Genomic DNA, 26,522 nt, shown 5'->3' on the forward strand with positions numbered 1-26,522 from the left:
AATTGATGAATGATTGTGTGGTATGTTTTCGAAGTTATTGAATTTTTATAAAACGAACTTGTAGTATTTGCTAATTTGTATATAACATTTCTATTTAACACAAATTGTTGTCACATCAGTGTCACATTTCGACCGATCACATAATATTAGGTAATTAACTATATATTATGCATATCAGTAATTAGTCTTCCAGGTTTTACTTCATTAAGTCAACAGTGATGTTTAACAATCTTATCTGCTTTATATGTAACGGACGAATAATAATGGAACAAATTTCAATGTTACATTCATGTGGTCACGCATTTCACTATCAATGCATTTTACATTGGATTAGAGTAATTTATTAATAACAATTATTATTAGTTTGAGTAATTCATTTAATTCTTGTTATCGATATTATTATTATTATTATGAATATCAATATTTATTATTATTACTATTATTATTTGAGTGAGTCATTTAAATATTATTTGGTTCTTTCTTTGAAATAGTTTTATCTCAAATGATTCTTTCAAAAATGCATTTACTATTTGCTTTTCTAATTTATCTTTAAAAATTGCAATTGTTCTAATTTTTTTAGGTTTTTAAAAAATGTCCGATATGTTTTATGCCAAAAAATGAATGCAATATTGTTAAACAATTATATTTTGTTACTGATGAAGAAAATCAACAAAAAGAACGAAGCAATTATTCACCTTTACCACGAAAAAAAGTATTCATTAATCTTTTTTTTTTTTTGCAAGTTGAAAAATTAATGAATCACAATTGCAAATAGTTAAAATTTAAAAAACTGTATCAAAGCAAATTATTAAATCATTTTTATTATTTATGCAATACGATTACTTGGTGAAAATATATATATTTTTATAAAGAAACAAAATGAGCTTAAGAAATTGAAATTAAAATTTTATTTTTTAAAATTAAATTTTTGAATTAAAATTTTAAAATTATAAATTATAATATTGCATATAATATTGCACAATATTGCAATATTGCAATTATAATATTGCAAAATTATAAATTATAATATTGCATAAATTATAATATAAATGTTTAGATTAAAGGTAATTTGGACGATTTGCGAAGTGATAATGCACTTTTTCGTAAGCAAAGAGCAGAAGCTATCAAAATTATAGATGAAATAAGAAAACTGAAAGAACGAAAGATTTCCAAAATCAGTGAATGCTACAAGAGAAATACAGGTTAAATTTTTTTTTTCATTTTATAATGAAACTGAAAAATATTTTCAAATTTTAAATTTCATCCATTTGAGCGATTAACTTGAACCATTTCATTCTATTTACATGAAATAAACAAATGTCGGAAAAGTTGTAAATTTCAGGAAAAATTTCCTTATGTCTTCGTTTTTTAAATGAATTGAAAAATAAGAGAATTTTTTAGTTAACTGATCAAGAAATGTAAGAGCGAATGTGAGAAATGAATTTGTAATTGTGTTTGGATATGGAATACGGAAATGATGAAAATTTATGAATTATTTTATGTTTGAAATTGTTCACTGCTTCAAAATAACTTTTCCGGCACTCATATAGTATTAATTGCATTAATTACTTTTCATACTTATTTCATGCAAATGTGATTATGAATAAATCTTTGAATATTTAAACTTTTGAATAGTTTACTTGGAAAAAGGAAAATTAAAATTTTGCAATGCATACACAAAAAATAATACTTTGTAGTATCAAAAAATTGAAACTATGAATTTCAGTAATTTATTTATTAAAAAGATATAAAAGGATTATTTCATAGGAATGATAGAATTATCTGATAAATTCTAATCAAATAATACAATCAAATAATACAACTTATTGCTAATCAAATAATACAACTTATTTCGTCTTTTTTTTTATTGCTTTCCTTGATTGACAATGATATTACATTAATTTAATTAATGTAGTATCATTAATTTAAGTGGCTTATTTTATTTAATCATTCAGCTTAATTTCTTTTTTTGATGACAATTTTGTATGTGTCATCCATAAAATCTATTTAATAATGACATTTGTAAGTTACATTGGTGAAATCAAATTCGATGTTAACTGCTATTTTTCATTGATAATATAACTTAATATAATATATATAACAGAAAAAAATATATATATAACAAAATTGATCATTTTGGTGGGAATTTTATATTAACTGAAACTTAAAGAATTACTCAATTATAATTTTTCTAAATACGTTTAAATTTACTTAACTTTCTTATGAACTATTCACATAACTTAATTTATATAGAAAATGTGTTATACACTAAATGCATTTGTACGTTCTGTGCAATTTGGCATTTCATATTGATTAGACAATTGTAGATGAGTAACAAATATATTTTAATACAATATTACAATTTAAGATACAATCTAAGCGAGTTTACTTAAGTTAACCTTACGTGATGAACGTATAAATGTAAGTGTAACTTTCACTTACGCTTTTCTATTCTATTATTATATAAAACAAATTTCAAATTACAAATAATTTTATTTCAAGAAATAAAAAGAAAAAAGTAATCTTGAAATAAGCAGAAAAAAACTTGTTAATTAGTTCTCAATAACTTTGCATGCAGATTGGAGCAGAAGAAATAGAGAAACGCATTGCTTAGTTTATGATGAAATGATAATAGAAGATAACATAAAAGTTTTTGATGTAGTAAAGATATATCAACTGATAAGCTCTATCAATTCGTTCATTTGTCACATGTCACATTGTTCCTTCCTTCCTAGCAGTTTCAAGAAAACATTTCTACCCAGTCGTCGCATCAACGAATCATTGGAAAAAGTTTCAGGTGACCATGCACTGGATGTGCACTATTGTCACATCTTGTCAACAATAAAATCATCTTACTATTGTCGCATGAGTAAGTGAATGTTATGCAGTAACTTATCCATTAGCATAAGTCATGTATGTGACATGAATGTTGACAGATAATTAATTAATTGATTGCTTTGGTAGGGCAAAAAACATAATTGAAGTTTACTTGTAGATAACTTTACTTGTAACTTTATAAGTAATAACTTTCATTGATTGGATAATTGGACAATATTCGTTTTCATTTATTCTCAGTTGTATTATTCAGTTCGAAGAATTTTTTTTTTTTATTTGAAATTATTTACAAATAATATTTATATAATTTAAAATATGTATTTATAAAAACGAAGCAAAAATATTGCGAGCGGAAGAATTACAACTGTCTGCCAGACAGCACAATCTTCTGAAATATCATTTGTTGATTTCTTTTCTTAGATATTTTATCAATAAGACACAATTTTAATTCTATTTTATTATTTTAGTTATTCTATCCAATATATACTTTACTCATATTACCCAGAAATCTAACTATTTCCTTGGCTAACTAATAGAAAAAATATTGTCCTCGTTTAATTCCATTTAACTAATTTTATTATTACTGCAACATTTGAGAGCACCAATCTGTAAAAACGGATTTCAATATTGAATGGAATTATGAAAGCCTTACGGAATAATTTGCTTGCTGTTGCTTTAACTTCAGTTAGCTTTCCTTTTCGACCTAAAATCTCAGCTAATTACATTAAAAAAAAGATTATTTAACACTGAAATATGAACGAAACAGGTGGAGAAGAGTTATAATAAATAAAGAAACGATTAATAGAAAAAAGCTTATTAAGTTACTAAATGGATGAAGTAATATTCTTGAAAAATTGTTTTACTCAAATTATATTAAACGAAAAAACAATAATAAAACTAAAAATCTTCTCTGTGTTTAATTTAAAATTGCATTTTCGTGTTTATTTTATAATGAATAATGAATGATCTTGCAAGCTTATTGCTACAAAATGAAATAAAAAAAAAAAAATTTAGTAAGAAAAAGATATTACCGGCAGCCGGATAATCATAATCAAAGTCCTGAAAGCAATAAGCTTTTTAAAATTTCGATTTATAACGAATTAAATTGAAAAGTCTCAGGAAGATATAGTCAAAATAGTTTAAAGAGCTGAGTGAGAACTTTAAACTACAAATGATTCATACACTATAAAAGACAATATTAATTGAAATTCATTCGTTTTTTTTTTCTCAACTTTAATTCTCAACGATAATAAAAAGTACAATTTTAAAAGCTTGCATTTTTTTTTGGTTAATTGAAACTTAAGATGTCACCTTAATTTTACGAATTGGACCGCCTTCTGGAGTCTGAAATTATTAAATCCATTAGTAATTTTATATGTATTATTGGTTTTTTTCTTTATATATTTTAGCTATTTGAATTAAATTTTCCTTCTTTTTCAAATATTCTTCCATGCTCTCTCTATGCTCAACTGTTAAATTAATAAAATTTAAATAAAAATTGATTGAAACAAAGTAATTTGACAATTTCTATCGTTAAACATCAATTCAACGCCATATAATCACACGTAGCGTTAGGTAAATATATTTTCATTTTTTTTTCGATGCAAAAGTATTACAAAATTTAGATCATTACCTTAGAAATGAAATTAAAATTCAATTTTTTAATAAATGTAACGCACATTTTTGCACCATAAAACTGTTGTTATATCATATAAATATGTATTATTAAAGAGGACTTAATTGATATTTATCTATTACCAAAATTTTTGAAAGTGAAATAAAAATGACCTTAGTAGTGTCCAACTTATAACGACATATGATATAATAAGCTGGAAATTGTGAATAACAATCCATATCAAAGCTATAGAACGGTCTGATATACTCTAAAAAATAAAAATAAAATAAAACAACTTTATCTGTTTAAATAATTTTATGCTATTAGCAGGAAATTAAGAAATTTCAAGAACATTTCAATATCTGATATGCAAGCATTTTTGTTCACTAAATTCCTCAGTAATCTTACATTTGTGAATTTTATAGGAAATGAATTTAATAATTTGCAACTTAATTTGATTCAATTTGAAGGATGAAATTTTTCATCAATGTGAAAAAAAAAACGAAAATATGAAAATTATAAATAATCCGAATTTTAATTCAAATATTGTTTATGACGAATATTTTCCAAATAATTATCAATCAATCAATTTTGCATCTATCTATCGAGACGGTTAAAAAGATTAATTATGCAGATTACCTTAGCATGGCTTGAATATGTTTTTAAAATTAACAAAACTTACGTGTTGGCGGAGCATAAAGGAAAAATCGTCTACAATCCTTTTCTCTGAACGATGAAAAATTTGACAATTGTCCCACTCTTAAGAATTCGTCGTAATCAAAAGGTGAATTATCAAACCAATGATAATCTCTATTTATAAATGTTAATCCGATTAATAACGGAAAATCATTCCGGTCAGCATGAATAAGCCATTTATGTCGTTCAAATGCTAAATGGACCATATAACTTTAAAAATTGACAAATAATAATTATTCAAAAAATTGATGTTGAAAATTTGCCAAAATTATTATCATTTTTTGAAATTTGATGACAAAAAAGGAATGCAATAGATGAGTACTTCGATAAAGGAATTTAACGAGTTCAAATTCATCATTATTACGAATTGAAACACTATCCATAATTGGATAATCTGATAACTGTCGGCATACATCTTGATCTGATGTCGCAATCGTTCTCCAATGTTCATTAATTGACGTATTCTTACAAATTCATTCGTACAATTGGTGTGTAAATTATTAAATTTTAAAATATTTTATAGCAACAGATTTTTCAGCTTTAAACTTAGAATAATTCATTGGTTTAACAAACAAGAAATATTAGTAAATTGTGATAAACTTAAAAATGTTTATTTAAGTAAGCTTAATATGACTAGCTATTATTAATTATTCATTAAGATGTGAATTAAGTGAATTTTATATGAGAGGCAAAGAAGAGAAAATGATATGAGATAATAAGTTAAATGTTAGATATGTAATTGCAATATTGAGATAAATTAAAATTGTTTACTTAAAATTGCAAATTGCACGATAAGGTGTGTTGTTGTTATTGTCTAGCATGAAGTAATGATAATTAGACGACAGTTGGAGATAATTTTAAATGTTAAATGTAATAATTGAAGAACTAACACTTCGAGAGATTTTATGAACTAGGTAACAATAAAAATCATCGCCGATTCGTTTCTTGTAAAAGTCGGAACCACAAGAAATATCGCCTAAAATGATTAATGAATATTGCACTGCTTTTTTTTTTTAAATTCATTTTAAAAGCAAGTTAAATTATTAGAAAAACCACAATTTTACATGCTTGCAAGAATTTTGTTATTTATAAATTGAAAAAAGCTTTTAAAATTATTAGCACAAAAAGTTTTCAAACCTTACAATTTATCTTAAATGAGAAAAATATTAAAATTAATGTTTGTTTGAAATAGCAGCTAAATTTAGTAATGCTGTCAATGAAAAGATATGATTTATTATCATAAAATTATGCTTGTTTTCACGGAAGTCACGCATTACGTGTTAGCATGGTGAAACGACCACTTTAATAATACAAATGAATGCTAACTCTCTTCGCAGCGTGTTGAGATAAATATAGTTGTGACACAAACAATAAAAACAACCGTACGTGACATCATCGGATGTTCGTCTGATGAAGAATTTTGCAAAATTCCATTAAAATAATAATCAATCTGAAGAAGCATTCGATAAAATTATCAATTAAATGATAAATGCACTGAAATTTAAATTTCAATCATATTTGTTAATAAATATTATAAATCAGAAAATGCAGTATATATAAAAAATTTAAATAACTTTTTTTTTTATAAATTTTTTTTTTCTGTTTTTTACTAGCTTTTTTACTACAGTTAGTATTACAATTTTCTATTACAGTTAGTTGAATAATTATAATTTTTCAAATATTAATTAATTACTTATTTTTAAAAAAAAATCTCATCCAATGAAAGTAGCTGCAATTTAAAATGTGAATTTTAAATAGTAATAATAAGTACCCTATTAATCAATATTTCCAATAGTTTGAGATAACGTTTAATGCATATAACGACAAAATTAGCATTGATTGATAAAATTAAAACTTCAACTTTCACTTTAATAGGCATTTTTTTCGTGTGATCATGTCATATGGAAAGAATTAGAATGACACTTGCATTTACACTCATTAGATACTGCAACATTTTTCTTATCATTACCAAATGTAGCTCAGATGTAATAGAACCGTTTGTTTAAGAATGTTGAGACAATGGCGACAGTAACGCTTCAATGTTGACAATGGTGACAGTAACGCTTCAATGTTGACAATGGCGACAGTAACGCTTCAATGATGCACCAACAAACTTTGGAAATATCATTTCAGGAAGGATTATTCCACTATAATCTACCAAATTAATACTGTTTTTCTAATTTTGTGAAATATATTCATCATTCCATTCGTAAAACTAAGCTGTTTTTTTTTTTTTTTTTCTTCTGACTTAACAAAGACTTAACAAAGCAGTTTGAAGAAATTTTTATTCGAGTTCAGATGGAAAGCAATAGCAGCAAGCAAAAGCACATGAAGATCAGTTCCTGTGATATCGTCGTGCTATCATCAGAATCTTGTTATCAGTTTATAAATACTAACTTATCACAGTTGTCAAAAACTATTATTCGGTTTAAATTCATTATATCTAAAAAATAGTTCCATCCATAATCCATAATAAAGAGTTACAAATAAAAAACAAATAATTTGTTCAATACTCGTAATTTAGTCTAAATTGTTTGACATTAAAAAATTAAAACAAAAAAAAGGTAAAATTGAATTTTGGAGAACAAATTTTCTCCTCAAAAATTAACAGTTTTAAAAAAAAAAAAAAAAAAAAAATGAAATGAATCAGAGCTGATCATGTGATGATGGCATACGCAAATGTCATATTCATGTCTATCATCACGTCATCACGTCATTTATCAGTAAGTTGTTGTTGTAAAGCGAAAATTTTCAGAGATTATGTTGCTCATAATTATATTATTATCAACGAAATGTCAAATTGCTAAAAGAAAGAAAGCGCAAATGTTACAAAGTATTAACTACCTCATTGTCATACTTCTTAGCAGTTTTATGACACGGTCAAATGGAGAAAGTGAAGCATTTATCATCAAAATTAAAATTCTCGTAAAAGTGAAAGAATGCCTAGATTTTAGTTTATATGTATACTTAAGCCTAATCTTACACTTAGCTCCTTTAAGTTCTTTAAGCTATTTTGAATATTTTCATGAGATTTTCCAATTTAATTCTTTATAAAATGAAACTTCAACAATTTGTTTAATTTACTTAATTAAATGCAGTATCATTGTCAATCAACGGAAGCAATAAAAAACGAAATAAGTTGTATTATTTGATTAGCACTTCTGAATTTATCAGATAATTTTATCATACCTATGAAATAATCCTTTTATATCTTTTTAATAAATAAATTACTGAAATTCATAGTTTCAATTTTTTGATACTACAAAGTATTATTTTTTGTGTATGCATTGCAAAATTTTAATTTTCCTTTTTCCAAGTAAACTATTCAAAAGTTTAAATATTCAAAGATTTATTCATAATCACATTTGCATGAAATAAGTATGAAAAGTAATTAATGCAATTAATACTATATGAGTGCCGGAAAAGTTATTTTGAAGCAGTGAACAATTTCAAACATAAAATAATTCATAAATTTTCATCATTTCCGTATTCCATATCCAAACACAATTACAAATTCATTTCTCACATTCGCTCTTACATTTCTTGATCAGTTAACTAAAAAATTCTCTTATTTTTCAATTCATTTAAAAAACGAAGACATAAGGAAATTTTTCCTGAAATTTACAACTTTTCCGACATTTGTTTATTTCATGTAAATAGAATGAAATGGTTCAAGTTAATCGCTCAAATGGATGAAATTTAAAATTTGAAAATATTTTTCAATTTCATTATGAATTGAAAAAAAAAAAAATTTAACTCGTTTTTCTCTTGAAGCGTTCTTTGAGTCCGGTAAGTCCTTTTTTATCTATTTTTCCTGTCTCTTCTACAAGTTTAATAGCTTCCGCTTTTCGGTTATGAAACATTGCACTGTCACTTCGCACATCTTCCAAATTACCTTTAATCTAAACATTTATGCAATATTATAATTTATAATTTTAAAATTAATTTCAATTTCTTAAGCTTATTTTGTTTCTTTATAAAAATATATATATTTTCACCAAGTAATCGCATTGCATAAATAATAAAAATAATTTAATAATTTGCTTTGATACAGTTTTTTAAATTTTAACTATTTGTAATTGTGATTCATTAATATTTCAACTTGCAAAAAAAAAAGATTAATGAATACTTTTCTTCGTGGTAAAGGTAAATTATCGCTCTGACGCTGTTGTTGATTACCTGTATTAGTAACAAAATACAATTATACAAATAAAGTGATATGATTTGTTATCAGAAATTATGCTTGTTCCTATAGAAATCCACGCTTAGCATAAAAATATATAAGCATAGATTTCAAAAGAACAAACAAATAGTGAAACGACCACTTTAATAATACAAATGAATACTAACTCGGTGCGCAATACGTCGAGATAAGTGCAGTCGCGAGACAAACGATAAAAACAACCGTACGTGACATCATCGGATGTTCGTCTGATGAAGAATTTTGCAAAATTCCATTAAAATAATAATCAGTCTGAAGAAGCAGTCGATACTACTTCAAAATTATTTCAAAAAATGATAATGATGTATGTTCTTAATAAATTCTATTTTTGAAATTCTGCGCTATTTTCAACTGCTTAAAAAAAGAGAAATACACGTTTATTAAATGCTAACCATAAAAATAACTTTATTGAATTGATAAAAAGTAGTTTAATTGTTTTTTTTAGCTTTTATAGTGTTTTTATATAATATAAAATTATCACCTTAATGTATTACATTTCTTATCATTTTTTTAAGATCTTTTTTTTTTTTTTTACATTTTGCACAGTTTGTCATTCAATTATTAAATTATTTTCATATCTTGAAGTGATTAATGGCTGCAAAGATAATTACAAAAAATTAACGAAAAATTATAAATACTAAACTAGCAGAGAATTCAAGCAAAAGAACTTAGTAGCATGTAAATCATTTTCGTAAAATAATCAGAATTTGCTATCAAAACCTTATCAATATCCTATTTCAAATTTTTATCAGCAATACTGCTTCTATTTCTCAATATGTCGCCGAAATCATATAATTCTAATTCGAATAATTTCAGTTTAATTTTTAACACAAATATTTTAGCATAAATGTATGGAAATAATATAACTGATCAGTATGAATAGTGTGCCGTTATCAGCATTATCAGTAATTAATTGATATAAGATTAGAAGTAAGCAGAAATAGATGCTAATAAGAAACTGCTTAATTATGTTGACAGTATTTTTCACAGGTAAAAATAACAGGATAATAATAGATGATAAAATTTTAAAATTTATAGCTGAGATTCACACTATTTTCTTTTTCGTCTTCAACTGTTCTTACTGATTTTATTATCAAATCTGTTGCATCTGATAAATTAAATGTCTTCATTGCTTTTTATCATCGCTTATCACTGATATCATCTTACGTTCATACATTTTTTCGCACCTTTCCTGGGCGTTTATCATTTGCCCTGAATGATTGTATAAATCATTGTGTTATATAATTATACTATGAATAATTTCAATTTCCAGAAACCAAAAGGACTTAAGAAATTGATAAGAAGACCAATAATTCACTTAAAAAGGCATAATAATTCTTCAAGGAAAAAAATTGTTGTCTATAAACAATATAAGCATTTTGTGATTTAAAAATACTACAAATTGTTTCAAACATAGTAAATATTATGAGCAACAACTGAAACTGTTAAAATCATTGAAAAAAAAGCAAATAAAGAAAGCAATGAATTGTCAATTAAAACAGTCTTTAGTACGAACATATTTACCGACTTTTATGACAAGTTGTGATGTTTTTCAATCATGAAGATAGTTTGTAGCAAGATTGGTGATAAGCGCTAAGGAAAACTTCGATTATCATCAAAAAAAAAATCTATTAAAACTACAGTTTAATTTAAAATTAAAAATAATCTATGAATGAAGAATGGGATCCTTTGTTATGAAAAGACAAAAAGTAAAGTAAATAATTATGATATCCTTTAGCTAACTTCTTTATATAATAGCTTATAAAAATGATAATGATTAGATCACTTATAAATGATTAGAAAGGAATGAAATAAATTAATAAACCAAAAACTTTTTTTTTTTTCGCATTTCTTGAACTATTTTACAATAAAAGTTTCATTAAGTTGCATCTAATTTATTGAACATGAAAATTACTTTTTTTTAATTCCATCCTTTTAATTAAATCTTGAAAAATAATTTAAGAAAAGTGATAAAGGAATAGGAATAAATCAAACTAAAATCATTTTTATTTAGCAAATAAATCACTGACAAATTTTGATTGGTAGAAGTTTGAGTATTTATTATCATTAATTAAAAATCACATTTCAAATTGAAATTACTTTAATTGGATGAGATTTAAAACAAAAAAGTGATTACTTATCATTGAAAAAATTATAATCATTCAAATAATTAACTATAATAGAAAATCTAATAAAAAACGAAAAAAAAAGAAAAGAGAAAATCGTTTAAATTTTTTATATATATTGCATTTTCTGATTTATAATATTTATTAATATCGCTTCTTCAGATTAATTATTATTTTAATGGAATTTTGCAAAATTCTTCATCAGACGAACATCCGATGATGTCACGTACGGTTGTTTTTATCGTTTGTCTCGCGACTGCACTTATCTCGACGTATTGCGCACCGAGTTAGTATTCATTTGTATTATTAAAGTGGTCGTTTCACTATTTGTTTGTTTTGAAGTCTATGTTAACACGTAGTGTGTGGATTTCCGTGAAAACAAGCATAATTTCTGATAACAAATCATATCATTTCATTGGCAGCATATACTAAATTTAGCTGCTATTTCAAACAATCATTAATTTTAACATTTTTCTCATTTAAGATAAATTGTAAGGTTTTTTGAAAAGTTTTTATGCTAATAATTTTAAAAGCTTTTTTCAATTTATAAATGATAAAATTCTTGTAAGCATGTAAGCTTGTGCCTTTTTTAATAAATTAATTTGGTTTTAAAATAAATAAATATAGCAGTAACAATAGTGTTTAAGATGGATAATTAAAAATCAAGAATTTTAAATTTCTAACTTCAGTAGTATGTTCTGATGATTTTGAAATGAAACGAATTGGCTTGGATGTTTATTGTTTTAAAGTGTTTTCATTCAATAGACATGTTAGTTCCTCAAGGATTTCAATTCTTCAAATTCACTTCATGAATAATTAATGATAATAATTATTTGTATTAAGCTTAAATAAATTTTAGTTCCCTTAATTTGTTAATATTTTTGGTTCGCCTAAACTGAAAAGTCTATAGCTATAAAATATTTCAAAAACTAACGAAAAATTTGACAAATTTTGACAAAATATTTTATAGGATAAACAATACATTGATGAATTCTTTGAAAAACCAGATGGCGAAGGTGACAATCGCTTGTGTCGAGATTATACAATGCATGCTTCACCAAATGGAACCAGTGTTAGCATTCGTAATAAAAAAGAATATGAATATGTTAAAGTATTATATCGAAGTATGCATTTCATTTCAGTTATTTCTTTTTAATTTTTTTTTTTTTTTTTTCAAGTAAACTAAATTAAATATTTTTGTTTTTTTGCTTCTACAATTTTCTTCTTCAATTCTCTAAGACATAAATGCTAAAGAAATAATTCTTTTTAATTTCTTAGTTAAATTTTGAAAAAAAAAAAATTATTCATATTTACAATATTAGTTTTCAACTATCACATAATTGATTTGCCACCAATTTTAGTAGTTGTTTGATTTGTTTAGCAGCCGATTACTCACTGACTTCAATGCCATTACTGATTGGTTTAAAATATTATGATGAACGTCTTGAATGGTCTGATAAATCAGCATTTAATTATAGTGATTTCATGGAAGCTGATTTCAAATCACGTTTTACATACATGAAAAAAGGCCAATGTCGACGTTTTTTCATGTACAGTCCACCAACACGTAAATTTTGTTAATTTTGAAAATGTAAAACTAATTTCATTTAAATTATAATATATTTCTCATTAGATAAAATGTATAATCGTTCAATTGATAATTATTTGAAAAGTGTTCATCCTAAATAATATTTTTTACCTTTTTAATTTAATTTTGATTAATTGTAATCTTCATATTAGATAATCGCATTTGCAACTTAGCAAATGATTGAATTTATTTTTAATAGAAATTCAAAACTGTAAGATTATTGCATATCGTAAATGAATTTTGAAATAAGCTAGTGCAATTGTATACTATTGCAATTTCACATTGCTATTTTAATATATAAAATTATCTTTCTTTTCAGTTGGCCCCAGAAAATATCTCGTCTTTGATATCGATTGTAAATTACGATTTTTCGAATTTCGCGCTGTATGTCGATATAAAGTACCACGTTCTGAGGTTAATTTTGTTTTCAAAAATTCTGATAATAGATAAGTATCAGTTAAACTATCTCGAATACTACGTATTCATAAGATATAATAACAGTTTTATAATACACAAATGTATATCATATTTATACATTATTAATAATTTAAGTGATTAAAAAACTGAAATTTATTTTAATTTTTAAAGTAATGTTTAAAATTCCGTAACACTTTTGCATCGAAAAAAAAAAGAGAAATAAATTATGAATGAAATATATTTACTTTGTGCTATGTGTGATTACTGCCATTGAATTGACGTTTAACAATAGAAATTATCAAATTATATCGTTTCAACCAATTTCATTTAAACTTTATTGATTTAATTTTTAAGTATGAAGAAATGTTTTGAAATAGAAAGAAATTTTAACTCCAATAATTGAAATATTTATACTTTATTACTTACTAATGAGTAGTGGGAATACGAACGTAGAAAATATGTGATTGAGATTACAGGGAAAACATTCCCGGATGACATTTAATTAAAATCAATTTCAGCTTGATGTCCAACCGGTCCCTCAACCTGATGACTACTCTAAGTCGAAAGAGGTATCATTTTTGATTGAAATTTAATATAGGAATAGTAGAGGAATGCAACCTTAGTAAAATTACACTTTTCACTATTATTGAAAATTAAAAGTAAACTTTTCAAAATGAAATTTCGAAAAAAAAATAAACAAACTGATTTCATTCAATATTATTTCGATAGTATATGAATTATTCCTAGTTTAAAGTTCTAATTCGACTTTTTAAGTTATTTAGAATGTACGGAAATTATAAAAAAGTTAATGATAAAGTATATTTGCAATGATACTGCAAAATAAGTTCGTAGAAAAAAGTCAAAAACTGTTTCATTCGATTCGTTTATTTAAAATGTTTGTTTAGAAAAGAAAAACAAAGCAAATGAAATATTTTTTCGATCTTAACTTTCCTGAAAAATTTTCGCTTTGTTTTCTATAAATTTAAATTTTAAAATGTTTAATGTTTTAGATTAATGAAAATTTGGACTACCACGATTATTGGCATGAAAGTAATTTTTTTTCCTAAGCAACATTGATTATTTTAATTTTATTTTTTTGGCTATGAACATACAAAACTCTTTCGTTTAAAATAAATATATATTTAAATTAAAAACACCTGACAAAATGGGAAATTTTTATTACTATTTCTTTGCTTAATATAGTTTGAGTAAAGTAATTATTCAGGAATATTACTTCATACATTCTGTTTATTTTTGTTCATATTTAAAGATATAAATATCGTTTTTTTTCGATTTTTTTTTTTTTTTTGATATCGTTAGCTGAAATTTCAGTTGTATAGAAGAAATGATTGCAGCAAAAGCAATGACAAGCAATTATTCCGTAAGACATATATATATATATTTTTTTTTTATTAACACGAAATTCTTTTCAATGAATCCAAAAAATTTCATAATAATTTCATTAATATTGAAATCTTCACAGATTAGAGCTCTTGCAGCTTTCAACAATAATGGAATTAATTAAAGGGGACTAACAATATTTGAATTAAGGACAATATTTTTTCTATTAGTTAGCCAAGGAAATAGTTAGATTTCTGGGTAATATGAGTAAAGTATATATTGGATAGAATAACTAAAATAATAAAATAGAATTAAAATTGTGTCTTATTGATAAAATATCTAAGAAAAGAAATCAACAAATGATATTTCAGAAGATTGTGCTGTCTGGCAGATAGTTGTAATTCTTCCGCTCGCAATATTTTTGCTTCGTTTTTATAAATACATATTTTAAATTATATAAATATTATTTGTAAATAATTTCAAATAAAAAAAAAAAATTCTTCGAACTGAATAATACAACTGAGAATAAATGAAAACGAATATTGTCCAATTATCCAATCAATGAAAGTTATTACTTATAAAGTTACAAGTAAAGTTATCTACAAGTAAACTTCAATTATGTTTTTTGCCCTACCAAAGCAATCAATTAATTAATTATCTGTCAACATTCATGTCACATACATGACTTATGCTAATGGATAAGTTACTGCATAACATTCACTTACTCATGCAACAATAGTAAGATGATTTTATTGTTGACAAGATGTGACAATAATGCACATCCAGTGCATGGTCACCTGAAACTTTTTCCAATGATTCATTTGGCGACAACTGACTTCATAGTATCTAATGGATCATTCTGTTCACAATTAAAATCAGCACTACTTCAAATTATTTTCTATTCAGTAATGCGTAAAAGTATGGTTTGATGATTTTAAAATGGTTTGCGCGACATTCATTTTACCCCTTAATGACCTCTGACCTTTACGAATTTTGTTCTTGAATTAATTATTAGTTAAGATGCTACAATTTATAACATTTTTCTGAGTCGAATTTTCACTTTTATAAATAATATATATTTTGCTGCACAAATCATAACATAGATTTTGAGATATTGGAATAATTCATTCCAGGGAAGTGCTTCCGAAATGAATTATTCGCATTATATTCTCCCATTTTTTCTTTCAGCACGATGATTCGCTTCCTTTTTCTTTTGCAAAATTTTTTATATTTGATATTATCTTGATATTATGTATGATATCTTTTATCATTTTAAGTAAAATAAAACTTTTTTCTTCTTGGCAAATTTAAAACTACATTTTTTGATAAATTTACGCTGCATTTTTAGTATTATGTTCACATTATATTTTAGCAAAAAATTATGCTCAATTTTTGATCAATTTACGCGGAATTTTTAATAAATTTATCCTATATTTTTTGCAAAAAACTATGCTTTATTTTCGATCAATTAACATAGAATTTTTATCAAAGCTATGCTACATTTTTCATAAAAACATATAATAGAAATGCGCTAATGTCACAGCTCTATGATCTTTCCATTTAACACAAATATATGATGAAAAATGGCAGATTGTATGGATGAAATTACTCTAAGAATTGCATCAAATCAATTCATTGCTGGAAAATGGTCAAATATTTGATTTCCTTTGGTCACATTGTCACAAGAGGAGGACATTGTATAGGAAAGAAGTATCAACCCGCCAATAATAATTTCACTAGCTTTAGTCTAAGGGTGTATGTATGTGTGCATGTGTGTGTGTATGTATGCCATTGTTACTGGTCACTGGTCATTATGTTGGTCACTTGAGTATATCTAATATTAGATATGTGAGCAAGAAGAGATCACACATTGCTTCCTATATAAAATATCTGATTTCTTTAAATCTCTCACACAAACTACTATCTCTCATTTCCTTTGCTCTTAAATTTCTTCATTTCTCTTACTGTATGATTCATCAAATCTCTGCCTAAACCATAATATTTTCATCGTTATCACTTTGCATTTTGCACATAGTTCACAATTTCTTTCACTTTCTGTTCTATCAAATTATTCTATTTTCTTCTTCTCTAATTGGGCGGTTTTTGTTTTTGTTTTTTGTTCTCCTTCCTTCGGCGGCTTTTCTCTCTTTTTTTTCTGCTCCCTTTTTAGGCGGGTGTTAAATGTTGGTACCATTAGCTGGGTATATAAATTCGAGAATACTTTTGCTACATTTCATTTCATCTTCCGTTCATCATCATCATCATCATCAAATTCTTAGATGGTCACTCTCTTCTTATTAGTTGGTTACGATTGGTCAGAAAGAGGGGTCATTCAATTTAGCTCAGATTTATAGGGTTTAGTTTTAGTTTTGGGCAATTTAATATTGAAACATTTCCATTCTTAAGCAGTCTGTAAACTCATCGTAACATTTTACTGCTTATAGTTAGTCATCGCTGTTAGTAAGAGAGAGTGGGAAAAGGAGAAAGAGAGAGCGGTCATTCAAATCTTTTAGCAGCACCTCAAATTCATCTTTCTTTTTCTGTCTTATTTTGTTCCTACGATTATGTTGGGATTAACCAATTTGACCTAATACATTGTAATTTTTAATTGATATCTGCTGTACGGTAGTAATCTCTAAAAGATATGATCTTCTTGCAGTGTTTCTCTCATAGAAGTTTCACAGAAAAATTCATAAAAATTCATTTTCTGTGGGCGGAGAATTTTCAGGTTTTTCAAGTTTACATCTTACTACTTACCATACACTAACATTCACCATCATGGCTAAGACAGGGCCAAAGGGATCAAAAAAGTCAAGTAAAAGGTCAAGCGGAGCATCAACATCAAAGCAAAAGAAGACGAAGAAGGTCAAAGTAAGTTAGCTTTTTTTTTATTTCCATAAAAAAAGCAAAACAATTAGTGTGGATGAGTACTTTAAGTACTATAAGCACATAAGTACTATAATTATTACAGCATAAGTACTAACATATCAGTCATTAATAGACTAAACCATGGGTGATATGATATGTTGTATTTTCAGACTATCCCCTATTGTATTTTCTGAGATCTTTTTGCAGGATCCGAATGCACCGAAGCGAGCCAAGTCAGCTTACATGTTCTGGTTGCTGGAAAATAGATCTCGTATAGCGAAACCTGGCATGTCTGTCATTGATGTGAGCAAAGCAGCAGGTGTTGAATGGGGCAAGGTAAAAGATAAGAGCAAGTACGAGAAAATGGCCAGCCAGGATAAGCAGCGATATGAGGCAGTATGTATTTTCTTTTTCAGATATACATTTGATTACTAATATTTTGTTTATGTTTGAAATTTGGTCTGTAAAAAATGAAACATTCTAGTTCTAGCTACACAATTCATAATAATGATTACATCATTTTAATTACATTATTCTAGGGAAATAACTGATCTTCGTGAATAAATATATCATGTTGATCAGTTTGACATATCATTATCATATCATATTCGCTGTAATACAGTTTTTCCAGGCTATAGTCATGGATTATTTGTAGTATCATTAGTTCTCAATAGCTTTTTTATAATTCCAATTAATTAGTTAATTCATTTAATTCATATTGCATCTAAACAATACACTTATCATCTAACAAAACGAGAAAGAAATTAGGTCGAATTAGGCGGACTAATAGAATATTCGAATAGTTTTTTTTTTTTTTTTTTCGGAATCAAATTGAAAGCTGATTTCAGGAAAAGAAAAAATACAAGAAGTAACAGTGAAGAAGATTAAAGGCAACGGTTTTTTTTTCTTTTTTTCATGCATTTTTTTAAGCTGTTAATTTTAATCTCGCTTTTTTTTTTGTCGTGGAATTTTTTTATATGTGTGTGTGTCTTTTTTTTTTTTTTTTGACTTTTTTCGGATATTCTATTCTTTTCTTTTGCGCATTCCAAAATTTTATTGTCGTCGAAATTCATGTCGGATATTTTATCCTTTTATATGATTTTTTCTTTATAAAGTTTCAACAGAAACAGAATCTGAGGTTTGTTTAAAATAGGAAAGGAATTTTAAAGGGCTGCAAAATTATTGTCAGGGATTTATCATCAACTTCTATCGGCATTTAACCGTGCTAGTTGCCTGACCTTTATATTACCGTATTCCTTCCAAATGTTTGATTTTTCTTTCTAATGATCTTGCTTTGTATTGGTTGCTAATTAATGGAAATACCTCAGTGTTTTTGGGTGCGCTTCATTAAATGTTGAAGTAAAAATAAGTTGGTTTGAGATGTGTCGAACATTGGTAAAATTCCAATTGTGTTTCCAATCATATTCGGGTTGTAATATCGATCAGGCTACCACCAAATAGGCTTGGTACGGAAGAAAAAGAATGTAAGACCAGTTAAGAAATTAAAAATGTGAGGTAAAACAGCGTAGTGATAGCGCTCTGTACTGCAAAATTCAAGCAATTTTACGGAATAAGACTGTTACTGTTTTCTAGTAATTTGAAGTAACTTGTTGAATAGATTTGATTATTTAATTAGCTGATTTGGATACTTTTGGAAATACAATAATTATGGCGCATTTACTAATTTCGAGATGTGAGGAAGTAAAGAATTTGAAGCTAATATGTTACTAGTTTTACATACTTATGCATTGATAAGATCGTCCAAAGAGTATCAAGATTATGAGGTAAAAGCTGATAATTTACTAACTGTTTGATTTGAATTTTTCATCTTTGAAGCTTCCTTGCATTATCAAGTTCTCAAAGGAGAGGCCAGTAAGGGAGTAATTTTTTTTCGAAACATATTATGGAATATGCTAGGAGTGATTAATTAATTAGTTGCGTTGGACTGAAGTTTTTAATAATGGATTCGAGTTTGCGGTTGTTATTGCAATTAAATCGACGAGTTAAAAAAATAGAAGAATTAAGTTTGGACTGAGAGATTAAATTTATTTATTTTGCAGGAGATATGATGGTGAAGGTGTTTGTGAAATAATTTTAAGCTATGCTTCGTATTATTGCTTGTCCTTTGACGAATGTAAGATGTCAAACCGTTTTCCAGAAATTTTCAAGCTTTGCTCAACCTTCAGTTTCTGATCATCAGGTGTGATTGTTTAATTTTTTTACACTTTATATACTGTCATTAATTTCGTTTTACCTGTAAAAGCAATCGATATGATGGATTAGTGTTGTAAGGATAAGGTTAAAAACTGCGTGAGATTAAATGGAAAGTGACACCTTGACCGTATTAAAAGGATAGATCAATAATTAAAACGATTTAATTAACTTAAAACAGTTGTTTTTATTTATTTTGATTCAAAGTACTTTACAAACATCGTCGATAAAAATGGAACTGTCTTTCTTTCGTAGGGTTATCAGTCCATTGTAATGGAGGATGTTTTATGTTTACCTGATTTTATTTAGTTTCCTCGTGTGATTAATTGTTTCCTTCATTTATGCAAAAATTTTGTTTCCTTTCTTATCCAAAGATTTCTTTTTTTCATTAATTGGAATTTAAATCGTATCTTATGCAGCAGGTGAGTAAGAAATATGTAATCTATGACAGCTTTAGCTGATTTAGATGGTGACCATATTAAAAAAAAAGTAACTGCATTTCAATTAGCATATTCGAAATCATTAATTGGTTAGTATGAAGTGATGAGTCAATTCATTATGTATATGATTTGGTTGTTTTAATTTAATGAAAAATATACTTTCCAGATATCAGAGATAAGCATATCAAAAAATGCTAATAAACCATTTATTTTGCTGGAGGATGACAAATCTATAGTACCGGTTTTTGATTTAAATCGAAGGTTGGGAAATGTTTTTGCTCAGTTTCGTTATCGACATTTTTTCGAAAAAGAATTCACTGTTAAAGGTTTTCTTAATGGAGCAATACAGGTAATATCAGTTGATAATATAATAAAGTAAAACATAAAAATTGATTTGAGCAAAAAATTTTTTTCTCAAACTTTTATGAATTCATTTTAATTATAGATTATATTTTCAATTAAAAAGGAAGCTTTAGCTGGAAAAAGTTGAATACAACATGAGAGTTTCATAATTATTTTTAGAAACAGGTCTATCTTATACCAGTTAATTTTAGTAAGGAGAGATATGAAACTATAAGTGGAGATACGAATAGATTTCTCAGCAAATATATTATTTTCAAAGTTTTAGCACTTTATAAAATTCCTATCTATCTAAGTTGATTTAAATTTTTCGAGTCCCATTTTCTCATAGCTGTAATTTATAACTTTAATTTTATCTTTTCAGGCTTTCCTTTTTAAAATCTTCACTTTTTATTCCTATTAGAATTTTATTAAAACTAGTTTCTAATTAAAAGTGAGGAACTTTTAGGTTTTGCAATAGGTTTCTGTTTAGGGCTGTATCGCAATTAATGTTATTAAAAATTCATAACATTAGTTTTCGATGATGCATAATTGATAGTTGTAGTTGCGAAACACCTTCCTTGTAACAATTAAAAAAAAAAAAAAAAAAAATCCAATGAATAATTCATGATCACCCTAGACTAGAACTACCACTAGAAATGCATCGAGTAAAAAAAAACTAGCACTAAAAACCTTATCTTACAAAACTTGAAATATAGCATTATTATTTTAAATATAACATGTCATTACCTTATCATCATATCAATCAGTCAATAGGATTGTTTTCTAGGCTGCTGTTTTATGTGCGGGTTATATTCGTTATGGAGATTGGGGTAATTTAAGAAGGATAATGATTGATGAAACTGTTTCTGAATTGCAAACGCGATTCGATCCATTTAATATGGAAGATTTCGAACGATTGCAATTCTCTACTAATGATGTTATTTGTTCCGTCATTGATTCCTCTTACACATGTGGCAAAATACAACCAAAGAGTGCGTAAAATTTATCTTAGCATATTATTAGAACGCAAATATGCATCATCACTTAGTATTTCTGTTTGGATGTCTTTCTTTAATTTTCTAACTTCTCAGGCCAAACTAGTAGAAGAATTAATAGTTTGTTTTTCGCATGCACTCTTCCGTAAAGCTGTTGCAAAATTGAAATCAGATGATAACAAAGTTACGAAAAGTTTCTGGTATTCCAAATAAAAATTTGGAATTCTTTTTGCTATAGATGAAATCTGCAATTTTTGATGAACTTGAATTGTTGTTTCCTGTGGATACTTGAATCGAGCCTGCACCTTAATACTTTTTGATCCTAAACCATTTTCTGAAGTTCTAACATTGCTAATTTCTGAACACAAGTGTAATTAATTGGGAACAGTCAGGTTATTGCAGCTTCTGGATTACGGTCATTTTTTCCATTAAAACATCGAGCTTTTTATTCACAAGCTATCATTTACATCAAGAAGAGCAACATGAATGAAAATGAAAGTATTGAGCGTTTGCTAAGGATATCACCTCCTGGAAGCTTACTCATCTGCAACATCACGTAAGTTTTTTACATGCTATAATGGACAACGGCCGAAGAAATCCTTCAACGACAGCCTGAGGAAAGAGAGGAAGCAGAAATGAAGAAAGCATGAAAAGCGAATCTTGTAATGAAATAAGCGGAAGTTAGAAAAAAACTTGATATCTTACTTAGGATGAAGAAAGAAATATGCAGTGACGAAATAAAAGATTACCAGAAGAATGACCTTTTCATTTTGCTTATACGTTTTATCTGTTTTCCGTCTACTTTTCATTTTTTTTTTAATCTTTCACTATTACTTTTATATATTCCACCGATAATGCGATCTAAAAAAAAATGGAATCAATGGAAAATCTGCATGAAGTACTTCTGAAGGAAACGAAAATTATTTCTAGATTATCGAGAATTCTAAACCCACTTGGAATGTGGAAAGTTACCCGAATCAATTTCTTTGATTACCCGTAAGAAGCAAATGGATTACTGGGAATATTCGATGTTGTCTAAATGGAACTTGCCGATGAGTTTCAGATTACATTATTACACCGACTCAATGTATCAGTGATTCTTCTAGATTTTTCCTTTAATTATTACTAATACTTCCGTTGTCCTTTGATAACTTAACATTAAAATTTTGCACAAATTCATATCATGAATTATTTGTTGCTCAGGATTAACGTAATTAGAAGTGTTTACAAATGAAACAGAATGCATAGTGCATGGGCTAACATGAATATCATTAATATAGACCAGAATGACAGAAAATTTCACTTAGAGGAACTGTATAAAATTAACATTGAAGAATTGGAAATCATATAAAAAATTGCATAACAATTGATCTAACATTATTAGTGATTTTATATTTCTAGAAAATAAAGTTTCTTAGTCTTAAACAAGCAGCTTAAACATTTGCTACAGCTCGCATTTAGGGATTAACAAAATTTTAGAACTTAACAAAAACACTTCTATACCATCCTGCAAAATCTATATCCTTTACTTCTTCTTGTAAATACAACAGTAATTACTTATTCAGTATGAACTGATGTGTTGTCATCTGAAGGGCTTCCCATTCTGCTTTGAAGGCTTGCTTTGGATCTTGTGGCATTGCCATTGCTGCACCGCTCATCTGTTCTTCCATCATTCGGGACTGATCGGCCGCATTATTTTCACCCAGTACCAAAGTATAGATTGCTCGTAGACCAAAAACATTTAAGAAGTACCACGAGGCAGATGACACCCATGCAGCGTCCAATGATGCTAGTTCTATTCCTGAGAAATTTGTATGGATGATATCGATGAATTTAATTCAAAAACATTTCGTGAAGAATTTTCCTTAGCAACTTGAAGTTTTAATTCCACTCCTGAATTTCATACTTTCGAGAACCAAAACAAGCATATAGGTTTTTTTTTTTTGGATTTTGTTTGAAGTTGGATTAAAAAAGCCATACGATTTTTTAGGGTAAATTCTGAAAATGAAGAACCTCTTTGAAGCATTGGCTTAAACCTTAAAGTAAGTGGAAATGGAACTCGAGTCGTCACGAAACCACTGAATGTCCAGTTTATCCAACCACCAATAACGATCATCGGCAGAACGTTGAGTAAATTACCCTTTAGGAAAGAAAGGAAGTTAGGCTTTCCGTAAAATTTATATTTTGTAAAATGGTAAATCATTACATTACGACACTGATTTTATGAAAGTTTAACGACTTTGCACATTAACAATTAAATCTTAAATTTCATTATTTCCACTGGTGATTTGACTAATATAAATCTCTTTTTAAATTGCTAATCAGAAATAAAAAGCATTTTTGCGAATGAGGTGATGTAGTTGCGACAAAGTCGAAAGTTATTTCACTAGTCTCAAGGAGACATTTGAGGAATTAAAAAAGTCAGATTTGAAGCTAAATCTTGACGTCCAGAAGGTTGTTCAAAATTTTCAGCTTTAAGCAAAAGGCAATATTAACAATTGGATGATGGTATAAAGTAAAAAATAAATATAAAAAAAAACCTTCAACATATCTGTCATCATTGTTGGGTCAGCCATGGGGTTTTGCATTTGTGATGGTCGTCGCATGCCCTAAAAAATCAAAGTGAATTTCTACTGACAGCATTAATGTCAATACAAATTGATTTGAAATGTATCGCAAATTAAAACTTAACCAATAGTTTACATTCTAAGTCTTCACAAATTTTATTTTTCGACTTTATTTTGCTTAATGCATTTCCTAATAATTGGTTCCAGTACAACTTTTATTTTCAACCAAATCTTTATTAATACTTTTTATTAATGTCGACGTTCTTTGCTATGTTCCTACACTTTTTTACAACATAATGTAATAACTATCATGAATCTTAATTGCATTTCCAATAATACCAAATAGTAATCTGAGTATCACATATTAACATTAAAAAGTAGTAATATTATAAACGAATTCAAAGAAAAAAGAAAAAAACCTAACCTTTGTTATGTAACCATTTTCTTCATTTAGCAAAAAATTCTTTCGCATATTAAACGATGCTTTTGGCAAGAACCGCCCATTTTCTCGCAATAATCGGGAACGTATCAAATACTGGCTAAAAATTGTGGATGAGAAGTAAGGAAGTACTAAATGAGAAAGATTTAATAAACAGAAGTGATGACCAATAAATCTGGAACTGATAAATATAGCATGTAAATACATAACAGTAGTGCTGTAGAATTATACCATAAATTTCATTTCACAAAAATTTCATTCATTTCACGCTATTTGATTTAAAAAAGGAAAGAATTCGGAACTAACAAAATGCTACCCACTTGCTATTTACTTAAATACTCGAAAAGTTACCTATCTCGCACTTGCTGCAACTCCAACTTCTTCCTGTTCGTGAATATCAAAGCTACATAATGCCGTAATACTCCGACCAGAAATGTAATCAGAATAACCGGCAAAAAAACCCATGTCCGGATGGCCGGATCGAGGAGCAATTCCGTCATACCGTCAAAGATAATTCACAATTAACTGCACATCAACTATAACAACTGCCAATCTAAATATTAAAAAAGGAAAAAAGACGAAAGCAATTCAACAACCATTTGCGAAATTTGGTAATACTACTGAAATATAAAATTCAAACAATCTACAATATCATACCTTTCACGTAAGCCTTAAAAAATATATATATATATATATATATAATTCCACATATAAGTTTTACATACATATAATATTATGTGGCTTAATTCTTTGGTCACTAACATTACCTCAGTTACTCCTGGCGCTTAGTAGTAGACTTTTAATAAGTATTAGTGAATGTTTTTAAATACTGAGCTGTAACAAATCATATCTTTTTTAGCACTTAAATGAAGTGACAAATAGCTCCAAATAATTAGGCGGAAACCATTCGTTAAAAAAAGAAAAGCAAAAGCAAACAGAAACTTTTTATAAAAATTTCATTCAGCGAAACAGAAAAATGACAATTATTCACAAATTAAAATCAAAAAAAGATTGCGGAAGAATCCTATGCAAATTTTCTAGCATTACGCGCTCCGAACAATTTTCCTCAGCATTAGTAGCACTTCTGAAAATTAAAAATTAATAATTTCAAAATTAGACAAAATTTACATCCAATCCTTTAACATTTAAACAATATGAAATATATTGAGACGCTAAAATCAGCGATTTTTTTATAATGAAACAGTTGCACTAATCGAAATGAATAAAAATTCTAAACAGGAAGGAAAACACTTTGATTCAATTCATAAATTAAATGAAACCTGACTGAAATTCTACTCATAGGTGCATGAAAAACCATGATGGATCTAGAGAATTATAACCAGTCTATTAAGATATGAGGAAAGGCTTAATAATCTTAACTTGTAGTATTTTTTGAATAAATTCCGACTACTCATACCATGACACGATTATGCCAATATTAAAAAGATTATTACGAGGATCGGAAAAGCGCACCTGTATAATATTTCTTTTACAATTTCTGTCGCAATTCTTGACAAAATGTACACGGTGTCGTTAGGAAATGAATTGGTTGCATTTCGATGTCGTAAAAGAAGACAACGTCGAACTACTGATTCAGAGATTATCCTAGTCTTCATTATATAAGCACTACAAAGAAAAAAAAATTTTTAATTCAAGAATTTTTTGTTTTCAAATTCAAAATTAAGAGAAAAAATCCTCCTAAAACATTTTCATTATGTCTATAGATATTTCACAATCCAAAAATTTTGGATTTTTGCAGACATTTCAAAATCCAAAATAATAAGTTGATTTTTTGAAAACAACAAAAGTTACACTGCTAA

General features: G+C 26.9%; 7 protein-coding genes across 7 annotated transcripts; 3 read left to right on the forward strand and 4 right to left on the reverse strand.

Moving 5' to 3' along the window:
• Positions 1-3,143: 3,143 nt before the first annotated feature.
• On the reverse strand, positions 3,144-6,542 carry Bm357 (Uncharacterized protein; the record flags this gene model as incomplete). Its single annotated transcript, XM_043080025.1, has 9 exons — positions 3,144-3,223; positions 3,488-3,538; positions 3,867-3,894; positions 4,147-4,179; positions 4,624-4,718; positions 5,133-5,339; positions 5,469-5,610; positions 6,037-6,122; positions 6,473-6,542. 9 exons carry the CDS (start codon positions 6,540-6,542, stop codon positions 3,144-3,146), a joined length of 792 nt encoding a protein of 263 aa, XP_042935959.1.
• A 2,151-nt stretch (positions 6,543-8,693) lies between these two features.
• Positions 8,694-9,563, reverse strand: Bm356 (Uncharacterized protein; the record flags this gene model as incomplete). The annotated part of the gene is made up of 4 exons (XM_001898368.2): positions 8,694-8,701; positions 8,904-9,048; positions 9,276-9,325; positions 9,497-9,563. The coding sequence occupies 4 exons, from the start codon at positions 9,561-9,563 to the stop codon at positions 8,694-8,696; spliced, it is 270 nt and encodes an 89-aa protein (XP_001898403.2).
• A 2,147-nt stretch (positions 9,564-11,710) lies between these two features.
• On the forward strand, positions 11,711-15,235 carry Bm9329 (Uncharacterized protein; the record flags this gene model as incomplete). The annotated part of the gene is made up of 9 exons (XM_001896549.2): positions 11,711-11,780; positions 12,184-12,263; positions 12,465-12,618; positions 12,876-13,061; positions 13,402-13,496; positions 14,018-14,068; positions 14,510-14,549; positions 14,840-14,880; positions 15,212-15,235. The coding sequence occupies 9 exons, from the start codon at positions 11,711-11,713 to the stop codon at positions 15,233-15,235; spliced, it is 741 nt and encodes a 246-aa protein (XP_001896584.2).
• Positions 15,236-17,618: 2,383 nt separating this feature from the next.
• Positions 17,619-18,580, forward strand: Bm6643 (high mobility group protein, putative; the record flags this gene model as incomplete). Its single annotated transcript, XM_001896548.2, has 3 exons — positions 17,619-17,711; positions 17,916-18,104; positions 18,557-18,580. The coding sequence occupies 3 exons, from the start codon at positions 17,619-17,621 to the stop codon at positions 18,578-18,580; spliced, it is 306 nt and encodes a 101-aa protein (XP_001896583.1).
• A 1,229-nt stretch (positions 18,581-19,809) lies between these two features.
• Positions 19,810-22,696, forward strand: Bm6956 (Uncharacterized protein; the record flags this gene model as incomplete). The annotated part of the gene is made up of 5 exons (XM_001896547.2): positions 19,810-19,908; positions 20,526-20,708; positions 21,489-21,693; positions 22,099-22,252; positions 22,627-22,696. The coding sequence occupies 5 exons, from the start codon at positions 19,810-19,812 to the stop codon at positions 22,694-22,696; spliced, it is 711 nt and encodes a 236-aa protein (XP_001896582.2).
• A 553-nt stretch (positions 22,697-23,249) lies between these two features.
• Positions 23,250-25,202, reverse strand: Bma-emc-3 (putative 29.4 kDa protein in STE6-LOS1 intergenic region, putative; the record flags this gene model as incomplete). Its single annotated transcript, XM_001896546.1, has 5 exons — positions 23,250-23,497; positions 23,710-23,836; positions 24,237-24,305; positions 24,688-24,802; positions 25,054-25,202. 5 exons carry the CDS (start codon positions 25,200-25,202, stop codon positions 23,250-23,252), a joined length of 708 nt encoding a protein of 235 aa, XP_001896581.1.
• A 487-nt stretch (positions 25,203-25,689) lies between these two features.
• On the reverse strand, positions 25,690-26,318 carry Bm17635 (Uncharacterized protein; the record flags this gene model as incomplete). The annotated part of the gene is made up of 2 exons (XM_001896545.1): positions 25,690-25,786; positions 26,176-26,318. 2 exons carry the CDS (start codon positions 26,316-26,318, stop codon positions 25,690-25,692), a joined length of 240 nt encoding a protein of 79 aa, XP_001896580.1.
• Positions 26,319-26,522: the final 204 nt, after the last annotated feature.

This window comes from Brugia malayi, assembly GCF_000002995.4.
Source record: "Brugia malayi strain FR3 genome assembly, contig: Bm_v4_Chr3_scaffold_001, whole genome shotgun sequence".
NCBI classification, from domain to species: domain Eukaryota; kingdom Metazoa; phylum Nematoda; class Chromadorea; order Rhabditida; family Onchocercidae; genus Brugia; species Brugia malayi.